The sequence below is a fragment of the Hyaena hyaena genome, unplaced genomic scaffold, assembly GCF_003009895.1.
Source record: "Hyaena hyaena isolate Hyena2069 unplaced genomic scaffold, ASM300989v1 scaffold_15, whole genome shotgun sequence".
NCBI lineage: Eukaryota > Metazoa > Chordata > Mammalia > Carnivora > Hyaenidae > Hyaena > Hyaena hyaena.
In genome coordinates, this window is record NW_024080647.1 from 3,896,621 (window position 1) to 3,922,877 (window position 26,257).

Here is a 26,257-nt window from a genome sequence, read left to right on the forward strand (position 1 = left end):
TTAAAAAAAAAAAAACAAAGTCAAGTGCTAAAGTGAATGTCACCTGATATATAACTTTATATTCCAAAAAGCAATACAAATTAAGAAAGTTTAAGAACAGTTTAGGAAAATAAAGGAAGATGTTGGTATTTGGGGGCTTATCCCCAGCCTTTGCAAGGGTTAGCATGGAAGTTACCAGGCCCTTCCATAGACTACCTCCTTTGCCATTATCAAAAACACTAGGATGAGGGGGTGTTTGAATGGCCCGGTTGGTTAAGTTTCTGACTTCGCCTCAGGTCATGATCTCATGGCTCTCCTTGTGAGTTTGAGCCTGGTATTTTGTGTGTAGCTCATTCTACACTGCTGTGATATTCCCTTTCAGTTACTGCATGATTTCACAGAATAGACCGGGCTTCTACTTAGTATAGACCTCTTTACTTTACCCTTCCCCAATAAAGAACAGAGAGATTTTTAGCAAATCAAATAGCAGATTTTTGTTTTGTTTTAATGAGTATACTTAGATCTGAAATGTATTACTGACTATGGTTATAGAATATTTATAATAGGAAAAACCAGTATTCAGTTAGATCTCTGTATACTTCTAAATAAGTATTTTTTGGAGCCACCTGGGTGGCTCAGTCTGTTAACTAAGCATCTGGCTTTGGCTCAGATCATGAACTTATGGCTCCTCGCACTCTATCTTGTTTTCTCTCTCTCTCAAAAATAAATAAAGATGGAAAAAATATTTTTATTAAGAGCATTATTGGGGGAAGGGCAGAGATAGAGAGGGGGAGAGAGAGACACACACAGAACCCGAAGCAGGCTCCAGAGTTCCACACTGTTAGCACAGAACCCAGCATGGAGCTCAAACCCATGAACCATGAGATCATGACCTGAGCCAAAGTCGGAAGCTTAAATTAACCGACTGAACCACCCAGACACACACTCCAAAGATTTCTTAATAAGTATTTTTTTTAATTCTTAATTTTTTTTTTTTTTTTTTGAAAGAGAGAGACAGAGCGCAAGTGAGGGAAGGGGCAAGAGAGAGAGGCAGACACAGAATCCAAAGCAGCTGCAGGCCCAACATGGGGCTTGAACTCATGGACCATGAGTTCATGACCTGAGCCAAAGTCGGACGCCTAACCGACTGAGCCACCTAGGGGCCCCAATAAGTATTTTTATTTTTTCAAGTTTATTTATTTATTTTGAGAGAGAGAGTACAAGCAGGGGAGGGGCAGAGAGAGAGAGGGAGAGAGTGCCAAGCAGGCTCTGCACTGCCAGTGCTGAGCCCAACATGAAGCTTGATGTCTTGAGATCATGATCTGAGTTTAAATGAAGAGTTGGACGCTCAACTGGCTGAGCCACACAGGCTCCCCTAAAAAAGTATTTTAAATGATTCAGGAAAAAGGAACTTAGTAATCTGAAGTTGTCACAAAGCTCCTCCCTTTTTCATTTCATGAATCTATTGCCAGCTTGTAAGAAGACTTAAGTTTTTTCAAAAAACTACAAATGGCAATTGTCCTTACATCATCTTACACACTTTTATGTTTGTTTTGAGCGGCACCAGGATCTGAATATTGAAATGAAACCTTAGCATTCTTCTGTGAAGCCAGGGTTTTATTGAAGAAAATTTCCATGGCAAATGGCATGTGCATCTCCTATTAACCTTCCTGTAGAGTGCAAAATTTTGCAATATTTAGAAGGCATTATGTACTTACTACTGTGATTGCAGTAGATTGCTTTTTCTGGAAATAATTTTTAAATGATGATTTCCTCTTACAGCTATGTCTGGTGAGAACAGAGAAAATACACTGTTTTATTCTGAAATTCCCAAAACCATCAACAGAGCAGCAGTCTTAATGCTCTCTTGGAAGCCTCTTCTGGATCTTTTTCAGGTAGGATTAAACATTGCTATTCTTGTGATTTGGTGTACATTTTCAGATGCTGCCGCCTTTACTAAGAGGCAGAAATTCAAGTGGGGTTTTATATTCGCAGTAGATGTGAATCAAAAGTAATTAAAACATGTTTATATTTTTGAACATATGACTGTTAAATTCCATTTACTTCTCAACATCTGAAACTATGGATGTTATAATCCAGATTTTAAAATTACCTTCTCCCTGTTAAACCACCTTTCCCTTCTATAAACTTGTTAGTTATATCGTTCTTACACTTTGGGGGAGGAGGCATTCATATAAAAGCAGTACTGTATAGTTCCAGAAAGCTTTTTATTTAAAGCTTTAAATTGAATCTTTAGTTCTTTTTTTTTAAAATTTTTTTAATGTTTTTATTTATTTCTAGGGGAGAGAGAGAGAGAGACAGCGTGAGCAGGGGAGGGTCAGAGAGAGTGGGAGTCACAGACTGAAACAGGCTCCAGGCTCTGGGCTGGCAGTCAGCACAGAGCCCGACGCGGGGCCCGAACCCACGAACCGCGAGATCATGACCTGAGTGAAAGTCGGACACTTAACCGACTAAGCCACCCAGGCGCCCCTGAATCTTTATTTCTACTACTTAGTAACAGTGGTAATGTAAGGATACTAAGCTCAGTTTTTGTCTCTAAATAGTGTAATTTAATTTATGTAGAATCAAAAGCTTGAGGGTTGTTTTTGGGTTGTTTTTGTTTTCCTCAATAATTTATCTTTAGACAGAAAGCAAATAGTTGACGACCTCCCAAGAACAAGATGATAGTTTGGATGTGATTGTTTGCTCTTTTGGTTCTCATTTATTATTTTACATTGAATATTTCCTTATTAAATAGCATTTAGGGTTAAATGAACTAAATGTGATATTATTCTTAGGAATTAAAAAAATAATTTGCATTATAATGAATCATTTTGACTGCAACTATATCATAGTTGTTTTTTACAGAGACTTAATGACTTTTCTTTAAAACAAAAATTCCTTTTCTTAATCAAAATAATTGTAGTTTTCTAATGGAACAGTTTGCAAATTAATAAATTGAACTTCCCTTTTGTTTTAAACTTTTATTGTGGAAAATTTCAAATTAATAAAATTGTATGTGGTTATCTATAATTATCAAATTATCTATAATTATCAAAATTATCTTTGCATTTTATTGCAGCCCTACCAGTCTCCCCTGGAAATCCCTACCCCCACTTCTCGAATTATTTTGAAGCAGAGCCAGATATGTTGTTTCATTCCTAAAGAAGTCAGTGCATCTCTAAAAGATACAAATTCTTTTTAGACATTGCCACAACATTACTGTAACTTTAAAAACTGCTGATCTAGTTTTCATGTGAAATACTCAGCTGGTGTTCAAATTTCCCTGATATTTATATAAAATATCTCTGTTTTTACACTTGATTTGTCCAAATCAAGGTCTAAATAAGGTTCATATGTTATAATTGATTAATAGGTCTCTTTTAATCTATTGATTTTCCCTCTATCCTTTTTTTTCTTCATTGCACTTTATCTGTTGAAAAAAGAAGGTCCGTTTTGCTGCTTGTTTTATCTGTGGTAATATTTGATATGTTTTTTGGTCCCCTGTATTTTTTGTAAATATGAATAGGTAGTGAGATCTAGAAACATGATCAGACCCAGGTTTGCTTTTTTCTGAAAGCAGAGTCTCGGACAGATATTTGTACACCCATGTTCATAGCAGCATTATTCACAGTAACCAAAAGGTGGAAACAACCCAGTGTCCATGGACAGGTGGATGGATAAACAAATTGTGGTATACTATATACATACAGTGGAATATTATCAGCCTTAAAAAAGAAGGAAATTCTGACATATGCTACAACATCGATGAACCGTGAAGACATTATAATAAGTGAAATAAGCCAGTCACAAAAGGACAAATACTATATGATTCCACTTACATGAGGTACCTAAAGCAGTCTAATTCAGAGAGACAGAAAGTAGAAGGTGGTTGCCAGGGGCTGGGGGATGGGAAAAATGGGGAGTTGTTTAATGGGTATAGAATTTCAGTTTCACAAAATGTACAATTCAGAGATGGTTTATACAGCAATGTGAGTATACTTAACACTACTCAACTAAACACTTAAAATAGCTAAGACAGCAACTTTTATGTTATATATTTTACGACAGTTTAGAAAAAAGTATTTCGTAGATAAGGTTTGCCTCCATTAGGAGGCGTATAGAACTTTATTTCTCTTGTGATGATAGCACCATTTGGATCATTGCCAAAATCCATTAATTTATCAGGAGTTCTAAAATGGTGGTATTTTATCATTCCATCTTCATTTATTAACTGAAATACTTCTGTAAAAAGAAAGTGCTATTCAAAAACTCTTCTTCACAATGGAAAGGCAGAATAAAGTTTGATTCTTTCCCTTTGTCATTTTTTCAAAGAACTTGTTTCCTGCAGTTCTCCATAGGTGATCAGTTAGAGTTTTTCAGAGGAATGTTTTTTGGTGTGTGTGTGTGGTGTGTGTGTATCCTTATGAACTTGTAGAGTAAACCTGTTTGATGTTTTTTGATCCACTGACAGTTATTATTCTTGTCTAATTTTTGTTTTTTTTAAAAAAATTTTTAATGTTTTATTTATTTCTGAGAGAGAGAGAGAGAGCGTGAGCAGGGGAGGGTCAGATCAAGAGAGGGAGACACAGAATGTGAAGCAGGCTCCAGGCTCTGAGCTAGCTGTTAGCACAGAGCCTGACACGGGGCTCGAACCCATGAACTGCGAGATCATGACCTGAGCCGAAGTCAGATGCTTAACCAACTGAGCCACCCAGGCTCCCCCAAATTGTCTTATTTTTGGCTGGTGACAGTCCCTTCAGCTTGATATGTAAAGTACTTTTGGCATGATACTTGCTGCTATAATGAAGATTTTCCACGTTCACCTTACATATTGCTTATTGCTTGCTTGGAGTCCGTCATTTTTCCAAGGAGCTCTAGTTCCTTTAGAAGAAATTGTATATTAAGAAACCATGATCTGGGTACAAGGGATGCTTATTGGGTTTGTAATTGTTCCTAGGTTTTTTATCGAACAAACTAGGGAATACATGCATTCTCTGTGTGTGTGTGTTTGAAATGTAGGTATCAATATGTATCCAAATCATTTCAGATAAACTATAATGTCAGACAATATAACTATTTCAAATTTTACATACAGAATTTTTCTTTAACCTCATTTATCTTACATATGTATCTCCTTTTTGATGCCAAAGATCCCAGTTTAAACTACATATTACTCATTTGCTTTACTCCATACTACACACACAAGTTTCAAGATAACAAAGGAATCCACACTGTGATTACTTATAACGGTAACTTGGAATTGTTCTTCTCTGTGTGGTTATGTCACCACTTCTATCCAGTTAGGTGTGTTTGCTTCATTTGTTTTCAAGTGTTAGGAATTCCCTTAATTTTTAATTGAATTTTGGAGTGCCTGGGTGGCTCATTCAGTTATAAAGTGTCTGACTTGGGCTCAGGTCATGATCTTGCAGTTTGTGGGTTCAAGCCCAGCAGCAGGCTCTGTGCTAAGAGCTCAGAGCCTGGAGCCTGCTTCAGATTCCATGTCTCCCTCTCTCTCTCTGCCCATTCCCAGCTTGTGCTCTGTCTCTGTCTCTCAAAAATAAACAAAAACGTTAAAAATTTTAAAAATTTAATTGAATTTTGTTTTATAAAATAGTTATAGGATTCTAAATTCAAATCCATAGAACAATATACTCGGAGAAGCTCCCTGTCTCCTCCAATCTGTTGCCCTTTCTCTCTCGTTCTAGATAACTGTTTTGTTTATAAATAGCTTATCCTTTTTAAAAAATGTGAGCACATAAACATTTATACTCCTCTCTTAGATAAGTAGTAACATACAGTATTTTTCCACCCTGCAATTTTCAAATAACAATGTGTCCTTCACATCACTCCATAGGGATATATACATAATTTATATTTCTTTTTACGTAAGTTGTGTTGTACAGACTAATCATACTCAACCAGTTCCCTATTGGTGGACACTTCAGTTATTTCCAGTTCTATTACATATAGTATCACAGTGGAACAACTTGGGCATACAAGTCTTTATGATTTTACCAGTATGTCTTTAAGCTAGATTCTTAGAAATGAAATCACTCGGGGCGCTGGGTGGCTCAGTCGGTTAAGCGACCAACTTCGGCTCAGGTCATGATCTCACGGTTTGTGGGTTCGAGTCCAATGTCAGGCTCTGTGCTGACAGCTAGCTCAGTATGTGGGTCTTTGTGACTGGTTTCTTTCACTCGGCACAGTATTTTCTGGATTCATCCATATTGTAGCAGATAACAATGTTTATTTTTATGGCTGAATAATGTTTAATTTTATGGCTATACTACATTTTATTTATCAGATATCACAATGGATATCTGTGTCATTTCAGCTTTTGGGCTTTTATGAATAATTCTGCTTTTAACATACAAGATGTTTTTTTGTACACTTATGTTTTCAGTTCTCTTGGGTATATATATCTAGGAGTGGAATTGCTGAATCTTGTGGTAACTGTCTAAATTTTTTGGTAATTTTTTTAATGTTTATTTTTGAGAGAGAGACAGAGTATGAGCAGGGGAGGGGCAGAGAGAGAGAGGGAGACCCAGAATCTGAAGCAGGCTCCAGCCTCTGAGCTGTCAACACAGCGCCCAACATTGAGGCTCGAGCTCACAAACTGCGAGATCATGACCTGAGCCGAAGTCGGTCGCTTAACCAACTGAGCCACCTAGGCGCCTCTGTCTGAACTTTTAAGGAAGTATTAAATTGCTTTTCCACAGCAGCTGCACCATTTTACATTCCCACATGAGGCTTCTAATTTCCTACATCCTCAATGACACTTGTTATTATGTCATTTTGATTATAGCTATCCCAGTGAGTGTGAAGAGGTATCTCAGTCATTTGATTTGCATTTCCCTAATGATCAGGGATGTTGAGCATTTTTTCATGCCTTTATTGGCCTTTTGTATATCTTATTTGAAGAAATCTCTGCACCTTGTTTGCCCATTTTAAATTGGGACTCTCTAATTTTGAGTTGTAAGAGTTCTTTTTTTAAAAAAATTTTTATAGTTTATTATTTTTTTTAATTTTTTTTTTATTATTTCTAGGAGAGAGAGAGAGAGACAGCGTGAGCAGGGGAGGGTCAGAGAGAGGGAGTCACAGACTGAAACAGGCTCCATGCTCTGAGCTGGCAGTCAGCTCAGAGCCCGACGCGGGGCTCGAACCCACGAACCGTGAGATCATGACCTAAGTGAAAGTCAGACGCTTAACCGACTAAGCCACCCAGGCACCCCTTTTTATAGTTTATTTTTGAGACAGAGACAGCATGAGTGGCGGAGGGGCAAAGAGAGAGGGAGACACAGAATACAAAACAGGCTCCACGGTCTGAGCTGTCAGCACAGAGCCTGATGTGGGGCTCGAACCCATGAACTATGAGATCTGCCCTGAGCCGAAGTCAGACGCTTAACCGACTGAGCCACCAGGCGCCCCTTGAGTTGTTAATAGTTCTTTATATATTCTAGATACAAGGTGCTTATCACATGTGATTTGCAAATAGTTTTTCCCATTCTATTGTCTAAAGTGAGTTGTCTTTTTGCTTTTTTCTTGAATTATAATAGTCATTAATTAGTATGCAATCAGTCATAATTACCTTTGGCAAGTGTTTAGTACTATAATCATTAATTTAAACAAAATAGCTTTTATCACCTTATTTTTGTGATTTCCTTTTTCTTCTATTCATCATTTACCTTAATCTGAAGTTCTTGTATCTTCGTTAAAAAAAACTGCCCTGAAATACATGTAATATAAAATTTACCATTCTAACCATTTTTAAGTGTACATTAGTGTACGTCAGTGGTATTAAGTACATTCACATTGTTGTATATCCATCACCACCATCCATCCACACAACTTACTCATCTTGCAAAACTAACTCTGTACAAATGAAATAATAACTTCCCATTACCTCTCAACCTAGCCACTGGCAGGCATCATTCTACTTTCTATTCCTGGGAGTATATATACTCTAGGTATCTCATATAAATAGAATCATACTATATTTGTACCTGTCTTATTTTAGTTAGCATAATGTACTTAAGATTTATCCATGTTGTAGTCTGTGCCAGAATATGCTTTTTAAGGATGAATAATATTTCATTGTGTGTGGGTGTGTTAAAAAAAAGTTTAGACATGGGATATCTTTCCATTTATTTTACTTAAATAGTGTTCTACAGATCCACTTCTTTAGTTAGAGTTATTCCTAAGTATTTAATTCTTTTTGAGGCTATTTTAGAAGTTATTTGTGTGTGTGTGTGTGTGTGTGTGTGTACATATAGACATGCCACTTTTTGTTTATCCATCCATCATTATTAGTCACTTGGGTTGCTTCTACTTTTCACTATTGTAAGTAATGCTGCTCTGAACATGGGTATACATATATGTTTTCATGTTCCTATTTTCAATTCTTTTTGGTACATATTGAGAAATGGAATTAGTGGATCATATAATTCTGTGTTTCATTTTGTTTTGTTTTTTTTTTTTGAGAGATTGCCATACTATTTTCCATAGCTACTACGCCATTTTACATTCCCACTAATAATGCATGAGACTCCCAATGTCTCCACATCTTCATCAGTACTTATTCTTTTCTGACTTTTTACAGTAGCCATCTTAATGAGTATGAGGTAGTATCTCATTGTGGTTTTGATTTGCATTTCTCTAATGATTAGTGATATTGAGCATCTTTTCATGTGCTTATTGGCAATTTGTGTATCTTTGCAGAAATGTCTATTCAAATTTCTAGGCCATTTTTTATGCAGGTTTTTTGGGTGTTTTTGTGGTGTAATTTCTTGATAATGTTGTATTGTTTGAATAGTCACCAGCAAAAGGATATGTCCAAATCCTAAAGGTGTGTGTGAATGTGACCTTGTTTAGAAATAGGCTCTTTCCAGATGTAATTAAAGATCTTAAGATGAGATAATCCTGGGTATAGGGTAGGCCCTAAATACAGTAACTGGTATTTTTATAAGACAAAGGGGAGGGAAATTTGAAACAGACACAAAGGGTACAGGCCATCTGAAGACATAGAAAAAGATTAGAATTATGTTGCCACAGCCAAGGAACCCTGGAGCCACCAGAAGCTGGGAGAGGCAAGGAAGTATTCTCCCCTAGAGCCTTTGGAGGAAGCTTGACCCTGCTGACCTCTTAATTTTGAGCTTCTGTCCTCCAGAACTGTGAGATAATAAATTTTTGTTGTTTTCAGTCACCAAATGTTTGGTAATTTTTTAAAGCAGCTGTAGGAAACTAATGCACATTCTTTGTTGCACACAATTGAATTTTGATAAAATTACAATTGTGCTGGCATTTTTTTTTTTTGTTTTTTATTCCTTGTACTTCTGATGTCATATCTAAAATACTGTTGCTTAATCTAAGGTCACACGCATGTTTTCTCTTATATATGAATTTTGTAATTTTAGCTCTTACATTTATTTATTTTTTATGTTTTGTTTTTGAGAGAGAGAGAGACAGCATGAGCAGGGGAGGGTCAGAGAAAGAGGAAGACACAGAATCCGAAGACAGGCTCCAAGCTCTGAGCTGGCTGTCAGCACAGAGCTGATGCAGGGCTCGAACCCATGAACCGTGAGATCATGACCTGAGTCGAAGCCGGACACTCAACCACCCAGGCGCCCCTAGCTCTTAGATTTAGATCTTTTATTCATTTTGAGTTAACTTTTGTGTGTGGTGTGAGATAGGGGTCCAGATTAATTCTTTTACATGTGGAATCCAGTTGTCCTACCACCTTTTATAGAAAGCTATTCTTTCCACGTGGGCTGGTCTTAGCATACTTGTTGATTAGCACCTTAGTACCTTTGTTGAAATTCAGCTGACCATAAACGTATATACTTATTTCTGGGCTCCCAGTTCAATTCCAGTGGCCTGTAAATCTGTCTGTATGCCAGTACCATACTGGCTTGATTAATGTAGCTGTGTACTATTGAAATTTGAAAATGTGAGTCTTCCAATGTTGCCTTTTTTTTTTCAAAATTGCTTTGTAAAAAAAAATAAATAAATTCAAAAAATATTTTTCAAATTGCTTTGAAATTCCATTGTAAGATCAGCTCATCCATATCTGGAAAAAAGGCAGATATGATAGACAGTTTTTGAATGCCTAAATCAATTTGGGGTATATTGCCATCTTTATAATCTCAAGTTTTCCAGTCATGGACATGGGATATCTTTCCATTTATTTGGATGTTTATTTTACTTAGTGTTCTACACTTGTGTTTCTTTAGTAGAGTTACTCCTAAGTATTTTATTCTTTTTGAGGATATTTTAGAAGAAGTTATTATATAATGTTTATTTTTGAGAGACAGAGAGCAACAGTGCAAGCAGGGAAGATGCAGAGAGAGGGAGACACAGAATCTGAAGCAGGCTCCAGGCTCTGAGCTGTCAGCACAGAGCCTTACATGGAGTTTGAAGTCATGAACCATGAGATCAAGACCTGAGCCAAAGTCTGAAGCTTAACCCCCTGAGCCACCCAGGCACCCCTTAGATTTTTTTTATATAGTTTGTTTATTTATGAGACAGAGAGACACAGAGCACGAGTGGGAGAGGGGCAGAGAGAGAGGGAGACGTAGAATCCGAAACAGGCTCCAGGCTCTGAGCTGTCAGCACAGAGCCGACGCAGGGCTTGAACCCACGAACCGTGAGATCATGACCTGAGCTGAAGTCAGGTGTTCAACCAACTGAGCCACCCAGGCGCCACTTAGGTGAAGTTATTTTCTTAATTTCATTTTCATACTATTCATTACTAGTGTACAAAAATACAACTGATATTTGTGTATCAATCTTGTATCTTGTAACTTTGCTTTGTATTAGCTCTAATACGTTTTATAGATTGTTTTAAGGGTTTTTCATGTATAACATCATGTTATCTCTAAGTAGAGATGGTTTTTCTTCTTCCTTTCCAATCCTAGCTAAAATCTCTAGTACATGTTAAATGGTGGTGGTAAATGCAGACATAATTTCCTTTTCCTTTTTTTTTTTTTTTTAATGTTTTTTTTATTTATTTCTAGGAGAGATAGAGAGAGACAGCTTGAGCAGGGGAGGGTCAGAGAGAGAGGGAGTCACAGACTGAAACAGGCTCCAGGCTCTGAGCTGGCAGTCAGCACAGAGCCCGACGCGGGGCTCGAACCCACGAACCGTGAGATCATGACCTAAGCGAAAGTCGGACGCTTAACCGACTAAGCCACCCAGGCGCCCCCATAATTTCCTTTTCCTAATCTTGAGGAAAAAACTTTCCATTTTTCCCTTTGAGACTGATTTAGCTATGGGGTTTTTTATAGATGCCCTTTATCAGATTGACAAATGTCCCTTCTATTCATAATTTGCTGAGGACCTTTATCATGAAATGGTGTTAGGTTTTGTCAAATGATTTTTCTGTGTCTATTTAGAAGATCACTTTTTTTTTCCTATTATTGTATTAATATCATTGATTGGTTTTTATATGTTGAACCAAGCTTACATTCCTGGGATGAATCCCACTTGGTCATATATAATTCTTTTAATATCCTGCTACATTCAGTTTGTCAGTATTTTATTGAGGATTTTTGTATCTATAGTCCTAGGACATGTTAGTCTGTAGTTTTATTTTTGAGGGGATGGCTTGGTCTGTTTTGGTGTCAGGGTAATACTGACTTCATTAAATGAGTTGGAAAGTGTTTCCTCCAAGAGTTTGAGAAGTTTGGGTATTCATTCTTTTTGTAGAACTACTCAGTAAAGCCATCTAGTTCTGGGCTTTTCTTTGTGGGTAGTTTTTTGATTACTAACCTAATCTCTTTACTCATTAGAGGTCTGTTTAGATTTTCTGTTTCTTCTGGAGTCTGTTTTGATGCTTTGTGTTTCTAGGAATTCAGTCATTTCACCTACATTATTGAATTTGTTGGCATACAATTGTTTATACTGTTTCCTCATAATCTTTTTTATCTCTGTAAGATCATTTGTAATGACCTTTCTTCATTCTAGCTAAATTTGATCTTTTCAAAGAACCAAATTTTAGTTGAGCTTTATTGTTTTTTATTCTGTATTTTATTTCCAACTTATTTTGGACTATTTTCTCACTTCTGCTTGCTTTGGATTTAGTTTGCTCTTTCTTTCCAGTGTCTTAAGGTGAAAGGTTAGGTTATTGATTTCAGATACCTCTCTCTCTCTTTCTTTTTTTAAGATTTTGTTATTAAGTAACTCTATACCCAACATGGGGCTTGAACCTACAACCCTGAGATCAAGAGTTGCATGCTCTCCTGAGCCAGCACATGCCCCTCTCAGATCTATCTCTCTCTCTTTTTTATGTTTAATTTTTTTAATGTTTTTTTATTTAAGGAGAGAGTGGGTACATGTGTACGCGAGCAGAGGAGGGGCAGAGAGAGGGAGAGAGAAAATCTCACGCAGGCTCCACAATGTCCACAGAGTCCACTGTGGGCTCTATCCCACAAAACATGACCTCGTGACCTGGACCAAAATCAAGAGCCACCCAGGCACCCCAGGTCTCTTTTTTAATGCAGATACTTATAGTTATAAATTTCCCTCTGAGCACTGCTTTTGCGGAATGATTGAAGTTTTGGTATAGTGTTTTCATTTGTCTCAAAATATTTTCTGATTTCCTTTGTGATTTCTTCTTTGATCATTTGGCTAATGCTGCTTGTGCCAAACATCTGTAAACTATCAGAGCAGTTAGCTGGGAGAGCTGTAATGCTCACCTCACTTGATTCCCATTTCTCAGAGATCACTCTCCTTTGTTGTCTAATGTCCAGTGTCTTACAAACATTATTTTTTATATTTTATTCATTTTTTCAGTTGTTTCAGGTGAGAGGATAAGCCTAGTCTCTGTTACTCCATCTTGGCTAAAAGTGGAAGTTGGTTTCATTTTTACCATTTAAATCTCTGACCTTTTTGGAATATGTGACAAGTGGATCCATGGTTATCTTTTTGCATATGGCTATACAGTATTTCTGATTTAAAATTTAAATCAGTAATCAATTATTTTGGAAGTCCTACCTTTTTCCTACCATTGTTTTCTTATAAACTTCTATATTCAGCTTTCTATTTTAGATTTTCTCTTTGGTACTATTGCCATTGTTCATTCTGTTTATTCATGGTATAATTTTGTAATGTCTTGTAAAGCTAACTTTGTTCCCCATAATTGATCTTTTTCCTGATTTTTTTTTATCATCTTCCTTGTTATTCTTTCAGATAACAAAATTTGTAGTTACCGAGTTAAAACTACAGAGTTCTCTTGTGAAATAATTTCTTAGCTCTGAAATTTCTTGTGTTCTTAAGCTTTAAGATATAAATTATGGACCAAGTCTAGTGACATTCAGGGAGAATACGAAGGGAGAAATTAAAATACGATCATATTCTCAGAATTGTTTTAGGAGGGGCGTCTGGGTGGCTCATTCAGTTGAGTGTCCAACTTTGGCTCAGGTCATGATCTCACGGTTCGTGGGTTCCAGCCCCACCTCAGGCTCTGTGCTGACAGCTCAGAGCCTGGAGCCTGCTTCAGATTCTGTGTCTCCCTCTCTCTCTTACCCTCCCCTGCTCACGCTGTCTCTCTCTCTCTCAGAAAAAAGATTTTTAAAAATGTTAAAAAAAAAAAAAAAAAGAATTGCTCTAGGCTTCAATGGAAACAGTTTTAAGAAAAATTTAAAACAAAGAGATCAGAATTAACAAAACTATATGTTCATTGAATTTTCTAGGTTTTTCTACTGGTGTCTGACACATACGTACAAATATATATATATATGTAATTAAATATTAATAAAAAAGTGATAGAATACAAAAAACTAGATGGGTTTTTAGCAAGATTCCTGGCCTATCTCATTTTTAACCTCACCTAACCTTGTTTTAGATTTGCAAGTACACACATGTATTTGCCATCCTTGAATGATGTTTACTTTCAGTGTGCTGGTTTAGTTTTGAAGTGATACATTCCTGCCAATAAACTCAATTTAGATTCTTTTTTTTTTTTTAATGTTTATTTATTTCTGAGGGACAGAGAGACAAAGTGTGAGCAGGGGAGGGGCAGAGAGAGAGGGAGACCTAGAATCAGAAGCAGGCTCCAGGCTCTGAGCTGTCAGCACAAAGCCCGACTTGGGGCTCGAACTCACAAACCATAAGATCATGACCTGAGCTGCAGCTGGCCACTTAACTCATGACTGAGCTACCTAGGCGCCCCTAGATTCTTTTTTTAAGGTATCACTCCTTGGTAGCAGAAACCATGTCTACTTCCCTTATTTATCATACTCAAAGTATAAAGAGCTCTTAGGGAAAATGTGGATGTAATTTTTTGTTAGCATTTATTAAATTTGTTTTCTTTATATTCTCTTTTACATTTTATACCTGTATCAAATAATATTCCTAGCTTAATAAGACTCATCATCATCAATCATTAATTAAAATAGTCTTTGAGAGAGATTTTAATGGATGGCACAGGTAGGAAAACAAAATGACACAGCATCTGCTCTTACGTATTTTTTAAAAATATTTATGGTCAGAAATACTGAAAAAAAAAAGTGAAAAACAATACCATAGCCAAAGAAGTAAAAGAGATAGTAACTGTTACATAAATTTCACAGAAGAAATCCCTGTACACCCTAGTAGATCAGGCAAATCCTTGCCAAGGTTAAATTAGACCTAAAGTTTTGGGATAAAGTTGGATGAAAGAAAAATAGCCTTTCAAAGGAGGACAGTGGAACAAAGGCCAGGAGGCAGAACCTCATATGTTGGGTTTTATGTCAGTGATGTGACGAGCCTAATCTAGGATTTTATTAGAAGAGTATTAATAGATGTTTTGGAAAAGTATTAATGACAGCTGATACTTGAGAACTTACTCTATGTCAATCATTGTGTTAAATGCTTGCTATGTTTTTATCTAAATTAATCTTCATAAAGCTGAAGTAGATGATACATTACTATTTTAAAAGTGAGGAAAATTACTTTTGAAGAAATTAAACTACTTCCCAAAGTCAGACTTCTACTGAGGGTCAAAGCCTGGGTTCAAACCACTTGGTTTCACAATCTGTGCTCTTAACTACATGCATCATTGCTCAATTAGGTTGCAGAGATCTAGAACGCCAAGCCAAGGTGGTAACACCATTCTTGTTCTCTAATATATGCAGTAATCATCTAGAGTTCCTTTACTAGGAAATCTTTCCCCAGGCTTCTTGGAATTAGTTTGCTTAAAGTTGCTGACACATTTTAGAGTCCCTCAACATGTAGACTCTGTAGTATGGGAGATGCTAGGATTTCAGTGGAGATTTCTTGCTAAAAGCAAAAAGCAAGCTTTCAGAAGACTGAGTAGGTGACTTCTCTTTCCTTTTGCTTTAGGCAACACTGGACTATGGAATGTATTCTCGAGAAGAAGAACTATTAAGAGAAAGAAAACGCATTGGAACCGTTGGAATTGCTTCCTATGATTATCATCAAGGAAGTGGAACTTTTCTCTTTCAGGCTGGTAGTGGAATTTATCATGTAAAAGATGGAGGGCCACAAGGATTTACTGTAAGTTGGTGTTACTACTTGTTAAATCTGTTAAATCCTAACGGCTATTTGCATACAAATCAGGAAGGTAATTAAACCAAAAAATTGTGTTTACCCACCAAGTGAAAAATTTAATAGTAAAGAAAACAAGATAAATGGGCATTGGCTTCCAGTGTTAAGAGTTAACCATTTTTGCACTGACATCAATATGCAATTTTTAAAAAACTAAAGACACTTGCTATGTAGGAAGATATGGTAAAGGGCATGAATACTCATTTTCTGAGTAGATGCTGAGGGGAGTCTTGGAACATAATGTTATCACCAGGCAGTCTGGTTTTTGTTTTTGTTTTTTTTAAGTTTTATTTATTTATTTTAAGAGAGAGTGAGACAGAGAGCGCGCACAAGCGAGGGAGGGGCAGAGAGGAGGAGAGACAGAATCCCAAGCATGCTGTACATCATCAGCACAGAGTCCAATGCAGGACTCAAACTCCTGAACCATGAGATCATGACCTGAGCTGAGATCAGGAGTCGGACGCTTAACCGACTGCGCCACCCAGGCACCACAGCTTAATTCATCTTAATAAATGGTTTTTAAATGTTTGGTTTTAGTCCAGACAGTTTTTTACATGCTATTAGACCTATTCTTAAGGCTTTCATTGTATGTTTTTGAGCAAACTGTTTTATATTGGTAAAATTAATTTGAAATATTTAATAAATATTCAATAAATAAGTGCTTAATAAAAGTATGTAACAAACAATAATTACTCCATTAAACAGGTTTGGACAACAAAATTTATGAAGTGCACTTATATTGTCTTTACTGTAGTATCACCCTTAGCTTTCTAATTCATAGTAAAAAAAAAATGAGTCTGTTCTTGTAAGTTAAGGAAACCAAAAGTATATTTTTCTGAGGAGCAATTATCATAGTTGACATTTTACTTGGAATTATTGTTCATTGAAGGGTGTTTGCAAATGAGTATGTATGTATCCGTCTGCTTGCTACTTGCCTAAAAATGTTTTTTTCTTTTCTAGCAACAACCCTTACGGCCAAATTTAGTAGAGACTAGTTGTCCCAATATTCGTATGGATCCTAAATTATGCCCTGCTGATCCAGACTGGATTGCTTTTATACATAGCAATGATATTTGGATATCCAACATCGTAACCAGAGAAGAAAGACGGCTCACCTATGTGCACAATGGTAACATATAGTTCTGCAAATCTACTTTTCTGAAAAGTATTTTTAAAATTTTGCTTTTGCTTACTTTTTGAAATTGAGGCAAGCTGGGTGGCCTTTATATTTTAAATTCAACTCTTTAAAATTAATTAAAAAGTACAGGGGATAACTAGTATGTACCACATGCATAATGGTACCTTGTTTAAATGTTCATTTTCAGATAGCACAACAGTAATGCCTCTGACTTTAGCTTTAATAAGACTTTAACTTAATAAGACTGCCATAATTACCCCAAAACTGTTTTCATTAAAATCAGATTTCAGTTTAAAAAATTAATCTTTTTTTTTGGGAAACAAACAAAGACCTAATATGCACCAAAAACTTATCTCCCCATTTTGGAAAGGCTACTTAGTTATTCTGTCATAATAGGAAAAACAAAACTTTGTAGAACTGTGTGTTTTATGGAAATATTTAATTTTCATTGAAGTGGTCAAAGCAATTCTAAGCTCTACTCAAAGCACAGAAAAGCTGTGAATGTTTTCCTCTAAAACTTTCATACAAATGAAAGATAGGAAATAGTGTATTGCTTTTTCTTTGAACATGTGAAACAACTTAAGATTAATAAGTTCCATAATGAAGCATTTTTTCAGGGGCACCTGGGTGGCTCAGTGGGTGGAGTGTCTGACTTCAGCTCAGGTCATGATCTCATGGTTCTTGAGTTCAAGTCCCACGTCAGGCTAGGTACTGTCAGCCTGTCAGCACAGAGCCCACTTCAGATTCCCTGTCCCCCTCTCTCTTTGCCCCTCTCCCCGCCAAATAAATAAAACATTTTTAAAATAATAAATAAAATTTTAAAAATTCATTTGTTCGACTCTTGCTTAATCGAATGTTTGCAAATCTGATTTATTTGGCATCTTTTTTTTTTTAATGTTTATTTATTTATTTGAGAGTAAGCAGAGGAGGGGCAGAGAGAAAGGGAGACACAGAATCCCAAGCAGGCTCCGCACTGTCAGCATGGAGCCTGACACGGGGCTCAAACTCACAAACCATGAGATCATGACCTGAGCCGAAATCGAGTTGGATGCTTAACTGACTGAACCACCCAGGTGCCTCTGGGCATCTTTCTTAATAAATTATTTTAGGGGCACCTGGGTGGCTCAGTCAGTTAAGCGTCCGACTTTGGCTCAGGTCATGATCTCACGGTTTGTGGGTTCAAGCCCCGCGTCGGGCTCTGTGCTAACAGCCAGCTCAGAGCCTGGAGCCTGTTTCAGATTCTGTATCTCCCTCTCTCTCTGACCCTCCCCTGTTCATGCTGCCTATCTGTCTGTCTGTCTGTCTGTCTCTCTCTCAGAAATAAATGAAACATTAAAAAAAAATAAAATAAATTATTTTAGAATACAACAAATATTTTTTTCATTATTAGGATAATGAATGTTATAGAAGAAGCCTTTTCTTGAACAGTTTACATTGGTAGAAAGAATACTGAATTAGGAGTCAAGAAATCTGTTCTAACTATTCAGTCAAGAAAAATACATTAAGTTCCTGTGTGCCAGGTAATGTGGCAGGAACTAAGAATACAGAATTGAGTAAGGCGTAACCCAGGCCCTCAAGGAAACTACACAAATAATAAAACAGTGATAAGCAAACATAGGGTGTTACGAGAGCATCAGTGAGGGGTAGTGTTCAGAAGAAATGACATCTAGCTGGCATCTAAAGTGATCTTAGTTATGAGTACACATTCGCCTGTACACTCCAGGTCAGGGGACCGCATGAGAAAGGTCTTGATGCAGAAAGTGATGTTTGTGAAGAGTTAAAAGCAATCTGATGGTTCCTAAAGTGTAAGGTATGAGTCAAGAAGAAGGGAAAAGTAAGGCTGCCAGATAAAAAGAGCCAAGACAGGGGTATACTGTATCTCTTGTAAATCAACAGGGTCCACTGAAAAGCTTTTAGCAGTTGGGTGGTATGGGCAGAGTCATATTATAGGTAAATTGTTCTGGAGGCTTCATGAAAGTTATATTTGAATAGCTCAGGACTAGAGACAGAGACACCAAAAGTTGACTGTTGAAATTATCTAAGTTTAATGATCTAAAATTAGAGCATCAGATAGAAGGGGATGGAGTAGGGAAGTTTTTAAGTGAAAAGTACATGTTTCGGTGTTTCATGGGTCTCCATTTGGAGTCAAGGAATCAGAACAGCTACTAGCGGCAATAGGAGGATTAGGCCGGTGGTTAGTAAATCTGGGTTGGAAATTTGTTTATGCTTTCAACAGACATTGGACACTCACTACACACTAGTTATTGTACTTCAGTCTGGGATTGCAAAGCTCTGACAGTAACTGATAGAATTAAGGCATTTTTTAAGTCTATTTTTTCTTCTGTAGAATTGTTTTTCACATAGGATTATTATGACGATTGACTGAATTTAAAGTAGAAAGTACCAGGGGCGCCTGGGTGGCTTAGTCAGTTAGACGTCCGACTTTCGCTTAGGTCATGATCTTGCGGTTCGTGGGTTCGGGCCCCGCGTCGGGCTCTGTGCTGACTGCCAGCCTGTTTCAGTCTGTGTCTCCCTCTCTCTCTGACCCTCCCCTGTTCACGCTGTCTCTCTCTCTCCTAGAAATTAAATAAGTAAATAAATAAATAATAATAAAGTAGAAAGTACCAGAGCCCTGTATGATGCTATAGTATTGTTTTTATTATTTTTCCTTTCTGTGCATGTAGGTATGTGATATGTTTATCATTTTCAAGATTAGTGTACTAGTTAAAGATATAATCTAGAGTCAGAGAATTGAGTCTGAGTTCCAGATCTACAGTTTTTAGTTCTGTGACCTTGAGTAAGTTATTTAACCTCTCAGTTTCCATATCTACAAAGGCATGTCATTATAGTGCTGTTATGAAGTTTTAATGAATTAATATTTGTGCAGTGTTTGGGATAGTGTCTGAAACATGGTAAGTGCAGTGTGTTCATTTAAATAGAAGGGTAGATACAAAGTAAGCATCTTCACTCTTACTCCTCTTATTCACAATAAGTTTCCAAGTGAAAGTCTGCTTTCAAATGAGTTTAGGCAATGAGCATGTGCATGTGTTTTTTTTCTGCCTAGTACTATAAAGGAATGTAAAAGTAATACAGTACCAACCTCTACTCTCAAATGATGATATAAAACAATAGCATGGATATAACTTTGGGGTAGTTTAAAGATCCAGGAAAACTGAACACTGGTTTTGGCTGTATCATTCATTACAAAATTCAAAAAACTCTTAAAAACTGAGCTTACTTTTCACTAGCTTGGTGCTAAAACTCTTTTGGTGACAAAATCTGACCTGGACTGACCTGAGGATATTTATAATCTTAATCCTACTTAGTGTATCTATTCATAAGTTTGCTGTAGGAATATTGGTGTATCTAGTTACAGGGCATTTGATTCCCCTGATGGAGATGTTACATAATTTTATGGTAGATATATATAATATATACGTATATGAAAAATCACCCAAATTCTGAGTTCCAAACACTTCTGAACTAAAAATTTTTGGATAGGGTATTATTAGTTCATTCTGCATATTTGTTTTAAACAATATAAAAAAAAATACAAATAAGGAAAAATAATACATTGAAACTGGTTTATAATCCTGAAATCACTATGAAGTATTACCATACACCCATTAGACTGACTAAAGTTGAAAAGATTAATTCTGAACACAAATATTAGAAAGAAAATTTCATACATTGCTAGTAAGGATACAAAATAAAACATACTTTGGAAAACTGTGGCAGTTTCTTATGAACACTTACCATACTACCTAGGCATTCCACTTCTGGGTCCTGATTGAAGAAAAATGAAAGCGTACACCCACCAAGATCCCTATACAAGAAAGATTAGCATCTTTATTCATAGTTGCCAATAACTAGAAGTAGCCCAAAAATCCATTAACAGGTGAATGGATAAAAGAATCGTGATATACTATGGAATACCATCCAGCAATAAACAAGTGAATTAATAATATGTGTAACAACATTGGTGAATCTCAAAAAGCAAACAGAATACGAATTCACTTATGTGCTATTCTAGAATATGCAAAACTAACCTATGATAGAAATCAGATCAGTGGTTGCTTCTGGGATGAGAATGGGCATTGACTGAGAAGAGGTATGAAAAACCATTCTAGGTGTTGGAAATATTCTGTGTCTTGATGAGGTGTGGTTATACAAGTATATGTATACATTGTTCACAAATAGTATACCTAAGGGGCGCCTAGGTGGCTCAGTTGGTTAAGCGTCTGACTTCAGCTCAGGTCATGATCTCACGGTTTGTGGGTTCCAGCCCCGCGCTGGGCTCTGTGCTGACAGCTAGCTCAGAGCCTGGAGCCTGCTTCAGATTCTGTGTCTCCCTCTCTCTCTGACCCTCCCCTGGTCACGCTGCTTCTCTCTTTCTCTCCGAAATAAATAAAACATTTTTTAAAAATTTAGTAAAAAACAAATAGTATACCTAAGATTTTGTAAATTATAAAGCAGTTAAAACAAATGCTTGTCCATAGTCTGTCTCATTACTTGGAGAAAACCACATTTTGATTTATATATGTCCAACACTTTTTTCTTTTTTTTAGAGAGAGAGCGCGCTGGCTGGGGAGAGGGGCAGATGGTGGTGGGGGTGGAGTGGAGGGGAGAGAGAATGTGAATGAATCTCAAGCAGGTGCCATGCCCAGTACAGAGACTGACATGAGGCCCACTGGGGTCAGGATCTGAACCGAAATCAAGAGTTGAATATTCAACTGACTGAGCCACCCAGATGCCTGGAAACAAGCATTTTAATGTGTTGGGGAGTGCCTGGGTGGCTGTCGGTTGAGCGTCTGACTCTTGATTTCAGCTTAGGCCATGGGATCGAGCCCTGTGTCGAGCTCCACACTGAGCGTGGAGTCTGCTTGAGATTCTCTGTCTCTCAAAGAGATAAAATAAAAATAAAATACATGTTTAAAATATTTTAAATGAAATTATAGTGTACCAGCCATTTAATAATATGGCTTTTTTATTTAAAATATTTGTAATGTTTATTTCTGAGAGAGAGAGAGAAAGAGCATGAGTGGGGGAGGGGCAGAGAGACAGGGAGACACAGAATCCGAAGCAGGCTTCAGGCTCTGAACTGTCAGCACAGAGCCCAGCTTGGAGCACAAACCCACAAACTATGAGATCATGACCTGAGCCGAAGTCAGACACTCAACTGACTTAGCCATCCAGTCATCTCTAATGTGGCTTTTTAAAATTCCAAGTATATTGGAATCTCCATGTCATGAAATCTTACAAAATTATGGCTTTGTGGTTTTGGGGGGTTTTGTTTATTTGTTTTGAGAGAGAGAGAGAGTACACCAGTGGAGGAGGGGTAGAGAGAGAGGGAGACAGAGGATCCAGAGCAGTCTCTGTGCTGATAGCAGAGGGCCCAATGTGGGGCTTGAAATCACAGACCACAAGATCATGACCTGAGCCAGAGTTGGATGCTTAACCACCTGAGCCACCTAGGCACCCCACTGGGAGGTTATTCTTAAAGCAAGAGCTCCTTCAAACTATATGCTGGAACTATTTGCTCAAAAGTGTGAAACAGATGAAAGCTGAGATGTTCTGGTTGAATGGAAGAAGGGGAGGAGGAATAATGAAATTACATGATCTGTAAGAGTCATTCTAGGTCTAAAGTTGGACTTTTCTGTGTAGAAGGTACAAGTCACTGTGACCCTTTACATGTATTCTTGTTTTCCATGAGCCCAGCTAAATGGGGAAATAACTAACATTTATGGAGCACACGTTCTGGCTCAGTCTTTGTTCTAAGTGCTTTATGTGATTTAACTCATTTAATTCTAAAAGCCTTAGGAAGTATGTTCTCATTCCCATTTACAAATGGGACACTGTAGTGAAATGAGGTTCGGTGATTTATCCAAGGTCAGTGAGTTAGTAAATGATGGAGCTCAGATTTAAATCCAGTCCATTTATTTCCAGAATTCACCACTGTACTATGGCTGCATTTCAAAATAAACTAAATCATTGTGCTTAGTATCTATGAAAAGATAGAGAACTTCCTGTGATGATTTTGCCTTTTATGTTTGTCTAGAGCTAGCCAACATGGAAGAAGATCCCAGATCAGCTGGAGTTGCTACCTTTGTTCTTCAAGAAGAATTTGATAGATACTCTGGCTACTGGTGGTGTCCAGAAGCTGAAACAAGTAAGGGAGTTCAAAATATTATAAATTCAATTATTATGAGATTTAATTGCCAGTTAGTTAAGTGCACAAATTCTAGGTCCTGAATAGTAGCTTATGAAGTCATGAAGATTGGATCTTACCAGTAGTTATTTAGAATATACAAGCTATATCCTACCATAATGAACTCTAATAAAAATAATTGCATTGCAGTTCAGCACCTCAGGTCCTTCAACTCTTTACTACTTTTTCTTCTAGAAGCTGATCTTGCTGGCAACATTGGTGGCAAAATAAAAAATACTACACCTTAATGCATTGTTATAAAAACGTGGGATTGACTAGAGAGTCTACATGAGCATATGGCCAAATTAGTGTATGAATAGATCAGAATAAAGGACGCAAATTCCTCCTTTTTCTGGGTGAAGTCACAAGTGTTTTACTGCCCGAGAAACAGCTCTCTGTGAAGCAGTGGCTTTCAGATTTTTTGTCCATGATCCAGTTAGAAGTTTGCTTAACGTTCTTGCCTAATAATTCGGACGTATATTGTATACAAAAACTGAAAACAAATTTCAGGAAGCAATACTTATCCTCATGTGAAAGGCACTTTGATAATTGTAACTTTTTGTTCATTATATATTTTAAATGCTGGTTATTACCCATTAATAGATTTCATGACCCAGTAATTGTTTGCAGCTAGCTTTTGTGGGTTTGTTTGTTTGTTTGTTTGTTTAAGTAAGCTTTACACCCAATGTGGGGCTTGAACTCACAACCCCAAGGTCAAAAGAGTCACATGCTTCACTGAAGTAACATCCTAGCAGCTAGTATTTTGAGCACACACTCTAAGGAAGTATGAAAAATACTTATTTTTAAACCATGTCTTCGATTTGGACATTTAAGATACAAAATGTTTTGGCAGTGAAAAAGAATGAAATCTGGCCATGTGTAGCAACATGGATGGACCTTGAAGGTGTTAATGCTGAGCGAAATAAGTCAGGCAGAGAAGGACAGATACCATATGTTTGCACGTATAGGAGGAACTTAACTGAGGACCATGGGGGAGAAAAAGGGGGGAAATAGTGGGGGAGAGGGAGAGAGGCAAAACATGAGAGACTCTTGAATGCTGAGAACAAACTGAGGACTGATGGATGTGGCGGGGAGGGGGGAGATGGGTATGGAGGAGGGCACTTGTGGGGATGAGCACTGGGTGTTATATAGAAACCAACTTGACAATAAACTATTTGTAAAAAAAAAAAATTTAAAAAAAAGATATAAAATGTTTGCTATATTGTGTTCGTTAGAACAAGATTTTACATGAATTAGAGAAACCGTTAAGAGAAAAAACCGTTTTTAAAATAGCATTTATTTTGTCATAGGAAATATTATAAATATAATTCATTTTTCAAAAAGGAATGCTTTTTCAGGTATACAGGAATTGAACACCTTCAAATGTGTTTCTGCTGGGTTTTTTGTTTGTTTGTTTGTTTGTTTTTTTTAAGTAGGCTCTATCCCCAGCATGGATCCCAGCATGGAGGCTGACTTGGGATTTGAACTCACGACCCTGAGATCAAGACCTGAGCAGAGATCAAGAGTAGGGTGCTTAACCAAGCCACCCAGGCATCCCTCTGCTGTTTTAAATATGTATATGTACCCGGCTGCCTGGCTGGCTCAATCTATAGAGCATGTGACTCTTTTTTTTTTTTTTTTTTTACAAATAGTTTATTGTCAAATTAGTTTCCACATAACAGTCAGTTATGGAGCATGTGACTCTTGATCTCAGGGTCATGAGTTCAAGCCCCATGTTGGGCATGAAGCCTACTTAAAATTTTAAAAATATATATATGTACATAAGTATCTTCAGGTTTTACCTTCTAAAAGGAGTAACCTTTAACCAGCAAAACTGGTTTACCAAAAATTCACCCTCTTAGCACAAAGACTAGTGATAGTTCCGTACACAAAAGGCAGCATATTTTATACATAAATTATTTTTCACTATGGGAAACCTACTACTAGAGGAAATGGTCAGTTATGATTACTCTATAGGATAATTCTTCTAAATTTTCAATATTTAAATTCCTTTTAAGCTCCCAGTGGCAGCAAAATTCTTAGAATTCTGTATGAAGAAAATGATGAATCTGAGGTGGAAATTATTCATGTTACATCCCCTATGTTGGAAACAAGGAGGGCAGATTCATTCCGTTATCCTAAAACAGGTACTATATTCCATTGACATTTATATTCACTCATTTCTGCTTTCCAAACAAGATTCTCTCTGCAGTCATCCAAAGGTATGGTCAATTTTGATCATTTACAGCCTTGGTAAAATTGGGTTGTTCATTAAATGCCACAGAAAAAAATAAAAAAAAAAAAATTTTTTTTTTTTTTTTTTTTTTTTTTAGTTTATTTTGAGAGAGAGAGAGAGAGTGCACAGGAAGAGCAGAGAGATTGGGGGAGAGAGACAGAATCCCAACCAGGCTCCACACCATCATAGTCTGGAGCCCAATACTGCACTTGAACTCACGAAACACAAGATCATGACCTGAGCCAAAATCAAGAGTCAGCCGCCTAACCAACTGAGCCACCCAAGTGCCCCTGAAGTAGATTTTAAGATTACAGGCTGATCTATTAAAATTTTTTTCAAAGGCTGGGAAGTGCACAAAGCTGGTTGGTAACTTCAAGGAATGAATAAAAAGGTGTCTTTTCTAGAAAATAAAGACTTTTAAGGGATTATGTTCTTAGTAGTTTTTTCCATTTTACTGTTTATAGCATTTTTTAAAAGTTTATTTATTTTGAGAGAGAGAGGGAACAGGGAAGGGGCAGAGAAGGAGGGAGAAAGAATCCCAAGCAGGCTCTGTGCTGTCAGCACAGAGCCCAGCGCGGCACTCTATCCCACCAACCATGAGATCATGACCTGAGCCAAAACCAAGAGTGGACACTCACCGACTGAGCCACCCAGGCAACCCCTTTTATAGCATTTAATTACAAAATGATAGAGAGTTTCCTTTTTTTATTTCATACTGACTCTTGATGTTTTTCAGCCTCTGTGTTTTTTTTTTTTTTTGATACCTCTGCTGAGAATTATGGATTTGAGATGGAGTTCTGAGATTCTTATACAGTTAAGCCCTAACACTGCCATGTTCCTGACTTAACTAAAGTATAAAGGGAATTGATCTGGCAGAATTTGTTTGAATAATTTTGGATCTGCATTACTACTCATTTCTATCTTTCTAAAGGTACAGCAAATCCAAAAGTCACCTTTAAGATGTCAGAAATAATGATTGATGCTGAAGGAAGGGTAAGTATAAAATGTCGAGTTGAATTTTTTTGACTAGTCAGTCTAGTAGATACCTTAGATTCACTCTTTAATTTTTTGGATTTGTTTAACTTGTTGAGATGTTTGTGGACCATCAATTTCAGGTTGACCTAATTTGCTGCCTTTTTTTTTTTTTTTT

The 26,257-nt window shown here is 37.0% G+C and overlaps 1 protein-coding gene across 2 annotated transcripts in view; it reads left to right on the forward strand.

Annotated features, from left to right (window-relative positions):
* Positions 1-26,257, forward strand: part of DPP8 (dipeptidyl peptidase 8) — a 66,579-nt gene that overhangs the window by 8,907 nt on the left and 31,415 nt on the right. For both annotated transcript variants that reach the window (XM_039218991.1, XM_039218999.1), the window contains exons 4-9: positions 1,762-1,874; positions 15,301-15,474; positions 16,486-16,654; positions 22,722-22,832; positions 24,890-25,018; positions 26,039-26,100. In XM_039218991.1, coding sequence (XP_039074922.1) covers positions 1,762-1,874; positions 15,301-15,474; positions 16,486-16,654; positions 22,722-22,832; positions 24,890-25,018; positions 26,039-26,100 — 758 coding nt within the window. The remainder of the gene's footprint in view (positions 1-1,761; positions 1,875-15,300; positions 15,475-16,485; positions 16,655-22,721; positions 22,833-24,889; positions 25,019-26,038; positions 26,101-26,257) is intronic.